This window comes from Lottia gigantea, assembly GCF_000327385.1.
Source record: "Lottia gigantea unplaced genomic scaffold LOTGIsca_91, whole genome shotgun sequence".
In the NCBI taxonomy this organism is placed as follows: domain Eukaryota; kingdom Metazoa; phylum Mollusca; class Gastropoda; family Lottiidae; genus Lottia; species Lottia gigantea.
Genome location: NW_008710984.1, coordinates 593,590 through 602,213, shown reverse-complemented (window position 1 = coordinate 602,213; position 8,624 = coordinate 593,590). Strand labels below are relative to the sequence as shown.

Sequence of the window (8,624 nt, the reverse complement as noted above, 5' to 3'; positions counted from 1 at the left end):
CAATACTTATTATCTGCTAGTTGTACCCCTGATACTACCGTGCATGTTGGGCATACAAATAGTTGTATTTATTTAAAGAATATATCATAAGATGACAAACAATCATTATACTGAAAAACACATTATTATGGTATATATTCTGAAAATTTTTAACATTTACCATTCTAACAATAATACTTAACTTGCAATTGGCCTAGAGCGTGCATATCTGTTTTATATAATAAATTGATATTTAGATAGTTTTACCTTCATTGAAGGTTCTGGGCAGTTTCTTGAAAAATGTATCCTTAATGTAAATTGTAGCATTTATTATACAGCTTAGTATTGATTCACATACTGACTACCAATAATGAAAAATAATGCTTACCTCTCCGTTTAAAAAGCAGTAAATTAATGAAATGAAAAAGCCTTCAAATGATATTAAAAAATGTGAAATGAAGGCCCAGGCACCAAAGCTTACTAGATCTTCTGTATCAGGGTCGATCATGACAACAAAATTTGTTATTCCTAATAATGGTAGAAGAACTATGGCTGCTTTTACCGCTTTTCTGAAACAACAAACACAGAACATTGGTAATGATATTAATAAAACTCTTTAAATGACACAGGTATGATATAAAGACATATTACCAGACATAAGTATCTCTACAGCCATGGGTTTCAAATACGTTAGATCCTATCAACTAATTCTATTGGACAGAAGAATAACCAGATTGACTCCCGTCACCTCTGTGGACCAGAAGAATGATATGAACAAAATGTCTGAGTGGTATTACATTTGAAATTAAATAGTCTTTAGAATGAAATAGGCAGTCAGATAGTACCCTAAACAGTTGAATATGAAAAAAACAGTCTGAGGCATGAGGTTATGGAGACCATATAATTCATTGGGATCTCTCGGGATAACTCTGAGTTCAACAAGAAATTAACCACAACACAATTAATCGTAAAGTAATGGCTGTAAAAAGTTCTTTCCATGTCTACAACATTGAGGGCAATCAAGTCATGATGGTGGGCATGATTGTTCCTGAGGCCATTCTTAAGTTTCATAGTCCGAAAGGTGTATTGAGCTTCAGCTCCACAATAATGAGCATTGTGATGTAGGCCTAGTTAGCAATGTAAGTTATGCTTACTGTTGTGGAACTCAAGATTTCACTCAACTCTGAGTACCTCAGTTCACAAAACTAATAATATTCTTCGGTATATTTAATGAGCTTTGCCTTAATATATAATTTACATTTTTATTATATGGACATCATCAGCTTCCATTATGTATTGTCCAGTTCACATGAATTGTGAATACTGCTTATATTAATATGATATTATATGCTTATTGGCCAGTCTGTTGGTTATCAATATGACATTAATGACTCCCCATAAAGCATATCTATGACTTATATTACTTTATGGGAGATTGCTAGGATTGAAATGAATGTTTTATGTCATAATGATATTTATTAACTTTTAACATCTATCACTTGTCATATCACCCATTTTCTCAATGATGTTGAACAGGTACGATGTATTGTCCTTTCGTAAGTATTTAATACATACGCTCATATCTGTGACAGTTTTTTATGAAACTATTACAACTACTTACCTGCTATTACAAAAGTGGGCGTAATACGATGACCATCGCTATTTTTCGAAATGGAATAACTAGAAATGGGGTACATCACAGTCAGTTTTTTTAAGTGATCTGCACAATTTTTCTGTATCTATGCTTAAATGTTCGTTTGGAATAAAGCAAGGGATTTATTTGCTGGATAAAAATAGTATACCATATGATTGCTAATATAATGCGAACTTTTTATTTTACCTCGAGTAATTAAGTTCACAAAGACATCTTAAGTGGTACTGTTTTATATGGTACCTTGTTTTTATATTGAAATCCGTCCTTTCCTCGATTATATGGCAATACCTTTTTCATGTACTTGATTGCTAATATAATTGGCAGAAGTTCACCAGGTTAACTTACCTCACTCGGTTTGCTTCATTGGTATGACTTTCTCTCAGTTTTAAAATTAATACACGTATAATATTTAATAAAAATAACATATTCACCTGCAAATACAAAATATATATATTGAAAATTATTTATATTTATGTAATTTAATATTGCAAAGATTTTTCTCTGTATACTGATAATGTATAATATAATTGGGCTTTTGGTTCAATCCACCGAAAGAAGTGTTTTTTGTGTGTTCTTTTCTTTCAATGTAAGGTATTATGCAAGATGAAAGGAGCTTAGTGGCTAATGGCATGTAATTAAATGATTCTGTGGACCACATTATAAATGGATGTAAGTCAAATCTACTATATGAATATAAATGTAGATGTCGAATTAGCTTGAATGTAAGGTTAACATATTATTCCACGCGAATTACTTTCGAATCTATGCTTGTTAAAAACACCATATACATGACATGTGATTGTATAACGATTTCAGACCTCCAACGTAAAGACACGTAAAATGATAAAAGGTCAGTTCACATAATTATCCCGTCATACAATTTTAAAAAGTTTTTTGATGTTCTGAGAAAATGAATTGAAATAGTTAGGGGCTTACGGGACATCCAGATGTTACTTAGTATAGCTGAGCTAATCAGTGTATCAAAGCTGTCTGTAACATCAGTATTTGCCGCCATTAACAGGCCTCGCAGCGATATTTAAGAAAACTGTTCATATCAATAGCCTTCGAAAGATCAAGGATGTAATTATTTCAGCAATAGTCAATTTTCATGAGATAAGTTGATGATGATTTCGGATTAAGAGATCATCAACGGTTATAAGTCTGGTTGTATCATTTCTTACATCTTACATCTGGTTGTTACATTTCTTATGAATAAAAACAATTATTCTGCATTTTGGGTTTTTTTCCCGTAGATAATTGCAGAGTTTAGATTGGTATTTCTATTAAATTTCAAATGTCGGAAATACAGAAGGCCTCAGCTTACCAGGATAACTGCTACACGTGGAGCTTCTATAATCCAAATTATTGGCATATTATAATAGGCGTACCAACATCTATAAATAGAAAAAAAAAACAGAACATAATGAATATACTATAATCATTAATTAATATAGATAAGAAAAATTTAATTGAGTCGCTTTTTATAAGACTTTAAGTAAGAGCTTGGAAACCGAGAATATAAAACTAATAGATAGTAGACGATACACTAAGTAAGTATTTGGAGATTTCTTAATATGTGCTTGGAAGATGTTATGTAAACAATATAACTTGTTAGCACGTATGCATCTCCCTAGAAACACACGAATGTAGCAAAAAGTATGAAACTTAGCAAATAATATGGATCTGGCAAATAGTATAGACGTAGCGAATAGTATTTATGTAGGAAATAGTATGGACGTTGTAGCGAATAGTATTGAACCTTATATTTTTGATCATCTGAACTGATGTATAATTTTTCTCAATCTTTAAAATATGCGTATCAACCTACTTTTTAAGATTATAAAGGACTCTGGATTTTAATATTATACGGACAAGTGCCTATTGTTTTGAAGATAAAAGCGGGGACAATAATGTTACAAGATGTTATAAATCTAGAATAATCCAAAACCTGGCATATTTCTAGATTCTTATAATATGATAAATGCTTATATTATAAAACATATTGAACGACGTTTAAACTTTCATAAAAATCAACAAGAAATAATACTGTAAGTAATCTTCATTACAAAGAATTTTTGGGGTCACATTTCGGCAATACTTAAGCGAAATATTGCTCGAAGACCACTAAAGCTAATCAAATCCCGAATTTGCCAAGCATTTCATTTATATTACGTGATAATTAGCATAAATAATAAGGGGCTTTCAATATAATCATATATAAGATTGCCTGTGGTGTTCAATATTAGAAGCTTTTGAAGACACTGGAAACTTAGAAACTGCTCGGAGAGGTATGACCACGGGGACAATCTTGTGCAATCTCTCATATGAAATATCTTGTAAAAATAATGGTTTAAGCTTTAGGGTGTATTTTTGTTCGAAAAACAAAATTGTCAATTATAACTATTATGTTATTTTAGATACTTTTTTGTATAGTGTGTTGGTTTTGAGTCGACGATTGTCAAATATATAAAAACAGAGAGGCAGGGGTCAATTTGGATTCAAAGAGTTTATTATCACACCAAATTTCAGTTTATATAATCAAGTGAAAGTTTGACAATTTCATTTATTTCAGTGGTTACTTTGGAAAAATGCCGGACGAACAGAAAGCTTTACTCGATTCGCTGAAATCAACCATCAGAAAAAGAGCCACCCTGAGAAGTTTAAGGGACGATAAACGCGTCAGTTCCACCATCGAAAGCGGAGATGCAGGAGAAGTCCAACTGTTGAAAGTTATTCAAAATAAACTGGTGGAAAGCCAACGAAAAATTACATCGTCTGGATGAAGAAATTCAAGATTTATAGCTGAATCACAGTGATTTAGCAGATCAGGATTTTTGAAGAATGTGATATTCTGTATGATAATCATTAAGAATACCTGATTACCTTTCCAGTGTATCCACGAGTTGGTAAACTTATTAAACATACTTCTGTGAAACTGCCAAAAATGAACTTGCAAATGTTTTCTGGTGACAGGCGTAAATAGACTTTAGTTTCTTGAACGTTTTTCACAGTGAGATACATGAATGCCATGATATTTCTAATGTAACCAAATTTAATTACTTGAAAGGCCAACTTTGTATGAAAAGAAGAGTTGAAAGAATTTTAGCCACTGATGATAACTGTTGGTGCAAACACTGCTGGACAATTATGGTAACAAAACTGCTATAAAAAAAACCACACCAACCCAAGAATGCCAACCATGGGAGTTCAACTGATGATACTAGTCTTTCTGGAACCCTTTCAGAGACCAGCTTAAATTTGCCAATTTTGTAAAGCTCAGCATAGTACTTTAAAGTGTACTTTGCCTACAGATGAACGTTATATTGCTGTAAAGGAGACAAACTTTTGCTTCAACTGTCTAAAGGATTCACATACAGCGTGTACCAGTGAATGGAAATGCTGCGTTTGTAGACAAGCTCATCACTCAGCCTTACATGGTGCAAGACTGCTTAATACGCAAACCCACTCAAAGAAGTCATCGTTGTCGACTCAGTCAAGTACAACTGCATCAACAGTTCTAACAACCGACTATACGAAAATCAGAAGGGACATGTTTGTACCTTACCGTCTCATGGTGGAACTCAGCTTCTACAGAGACACACAACTACTAGCCAGGTTTTTCTGAAAACTGCAGTGGCTATGGCTCAGAACCTTGATAATACAGCTTCATCGATGAAGGATCAACACTTTCCTTCATCACCACAGAGGATAATGCGGAGCTCGATGTCAAGCCTTTTGCCAGAGTAGATACATTTGGTGGTAGAAGTTTAAAACCAGAGTATGATGTTTGGTCAGTTAGTATCATAACAGAAGATGGTTACCATTGAGACTCATTTCAAGGAAATGGTACAAAGGTTTAAAGTTACCACATCTCAGAAGGCTCACTTTAGCAGATTACTTTCAGCATACCAGTTTTCCAGTCGACATACTTATTGGTGCAGATTCAGTATAGCAATTCTTGAAACCAGAAGTCATCTCCGGATACCAAACAGCACAGGCCTCCAATTTATGATATCTTTTATCTGGACCTTTACGTTATACCTCTATCAGTGCTGATGTTGGTGATAACACAATACAATGTTCAGTTGGTATATCAGAGGAATTACATTACATTTAGTTGGTTACCAGATGGATTTGACCAAGACTTCTATCGACAGGTTCACCAAGCCTTTCAGATCGAGTGGTATTTATTGGTTCAAAATACAAGGTCGCTTCATCTGAGCATAAGCACACAGTTCCAAGATTGGAGTTGATTTCTATGCTGATTGGTGCAAGATTTGCAACATTACTGATTGGTATCCTCCAGAAAGAATTTGCTAGCATAACCAGTTACTTTTGGACATATTCTACTATTCCAGAAAACAGTCTGTCTTTGTCCAAGATCCGTCGACTTACAGATGTCAATTCATGGTCAAATCAGATCTGAAGACAACCCTGCTGATATTTTGTCACAAGGATGCTCATCAGGTAATTTGCAGAAATCAATACTATGGCAGTTCGGACAAACATGGCTAAAAGATCCAAATTTATGGCCACAGCGGAGTCCTGTTAATGGTACTTTAAACAAGTTACTTTAGCAACTGTAGTTAATGAAAGTCACAAAATTGGTAACTTCTCACAACTGGTTGATCATCAACGTTACAGTTCTTACACCAGTCTATTTCATAATTATAGTGGCCTATATCCTGAAACACGTCACAATTTCTGAGAAGTCGAGGACATGCAAGTCAACATTTGTTAGTGGAAGGTCATTGTCCTTTTCCTCGTGAGATTCGTGGTGCTGAAGTTAGACTTTTAAAGGAACACCAACAAGAACACTTTCCTGATGAAATTGGTTATGTTTGAAAATCTAGTACCAAACCTAAGCCACAGTTGATAAACCAATCTTCAGAAAATGGTCTTCTTGTCGCCCCGGGCAGACTTGAGCATGCTATGCTCAACGACAAATCAAGATTCCCAATACTTATCGCAAAAATCTCTCTTACTCAATTCATAGTAAATTCTGTTCACCATCCACAACGTCATTCTGGTGTGAACTGTACAATCAATGCCTTGCGAAAGAATTTCTGGTTACCATTTGCTAGAAGCTGTGTTTCCAAGATTTTGAGTTAATGTGTTATCTGCAAACGTAAAATTGGTAAACCATTTATTCTACCCCCGTCTCCAGCATTACCAGATTTTCGATCGATTAAATTGAAACCATTCTCATCACTTGGTATCGACTACACAGTTTCAGGTTAAAAATTCAAGTGCTACATTTGTTTCTACAGATTGTCCACGACCAGTCAGCTGACCAGTTTATCCAGGCTTTTCGCCGACATTGTGCGTCTTATGGTACACCTGACAACATTATTTGTGACAACATCCGAACTTTTATAAAAAGCATCAGAGCATATCCACGATCTCCATCGTTTGGTTCAAGATGAGAAAGTACAGTTGTATATCAGTAGTAAGCATGTCTCTATTAGGCACATCCCAGCGAAGTCACCTCATTGGGGAGGGATGTACGAACGTTTGGTTAGTGTTGTAAAGAATGTCTTGAAGAAGGTGCTTGGAAGAACTCTGATTGATCTTAATGAAATGCTGACATTCGTCAAAAAAGTTCAGACAGTCGTCAATGATCGTCCACTTACTTACGTCTCCGGCAACATAAATGATTTACAACCAATCACTCCATCGAAATTCTTACTTAGATATGAAATCACTGCTTTGCCTCATTCGACGATCAAGATATAGCAGTTGATGACTACTCTACCCATGATCAGCCCAACAAAGCTTTTAAACGTATATAGCCACTTTATCAAACTTTTCAGTCTGAATATTATGCAACACTCAGAGAACGTCACACCTACCAAGTTAAAAAGAGGACAGCTAGTTCTGAATTTATCAAGGTTGGAGATGTTGTTCTGGTTCACGACCGAGAGTTACCTCGTAGTCTATGGAAGCTAGCTAGTCCAAAAACTTCTTCGTGGTCAAGATGGTTTAATTCGAGCAGCAGAGATCAGAACATATCATTGTAAAACCAACAGACCCAGAGGATCATTTCACTGAACAAAGTACTATTCCACAGAAGAAGCCCAGAAGAAGGAATTGCTGAGCAATCTTGCCACCTCCCCCAATATGTGGAATGGTTCCGACAATTTAAATATTGTTGTCTGAATGTTTTGGAAGTGGTAGTTGTCCTAAACCATTTCTGCCAAGGGGTGCAACCCTAGTAAAAACTGTATGTTCTCGCCGCCATTTGCACAGATCGGACGCAATTATACCTGACTGTAATTATTATGTAAAATGATGTACAATAGTTATTTATATTAAACAAGAAAAACCCTCCCTTCCCGAAATATAATTATATCTTTGTGGAGCCATAACTATCCACACACCTTGATTTGGTTTGCAGATCGTCGTGATAAATTTTAATTTTTGCTAACCAAAGGAACTATCGGTATCGCTGCGGCTTAATTTGAACTCTGGAGAGATGAGGGATTTCTCTTATAATTTCTCTTATAAACTGCAACGTTCCAGATTCAGAGACGAAAGTACTCCTTTCTGCAGATATAATTCTTCGATAAAAAAAAATATATGAAAACAGTGTCTCGAGGTATTCACTTTTCTTATCAACGTTCTTATTGCACCGACTAAAATACATTATTATAGCACGATTTATCTATAAATATAGCGTAAATTCCTATGTAGAATCGGAAAATATCAAATTGTAAGACGTATAATTACACTCCATAAAGTAAAATGAGATTAAATTGAATAATTGGGCAATCATTTAACTCAAAACCGGTCGGAGTGCCCTGCCTTCTAAGATTTCCAATATTATTTATTTTTATTTTTATTTAGTCCTTTTTATACGCCCACATAAAATAATTAGTATGAGTTATTGCACTTGTTCTTGAAAACGCGTTCAATTTTAGCTAGTAAACACTCTAGAAGACACAATTCTTGATGGTTTGTGACGAAACTTGATATGAGTGTTTGTTATCAC

The 8,624-nt window shown here is 34.7% G+C and overlaps 1 protein-coding gene across 1 annotated transcript in view; it reads right to left on the bottom strand.

Moving 5' to 3' along the window:
* Positions 1-340: 340 nt before the first annotated feature.
* The window catches only part of LOTGIDRAFT_134519 (hypothetical protein), a gene marked incomplete at both ends in the record, with an annotated part of 37,275 nt that continues 28,991 nt past the window's right edge, over positions 341-8,624 (bottom strand). Inside the window, 3 exons of the mRNA XM_009068593.1 lie at positions 341-548; positions 1,979-2,064; positions 2,958-3,065. Of these exons, the coding sequence (XP_009066841.1) occupies positions 341-548; positions 1,979-2,064; positions 2,958-3,065 (402 nt within the window). The remainder of the gene's footprint in view (positions 549-1,978; positions 2,065-2,957; positions 3,066-8,624) is intronic.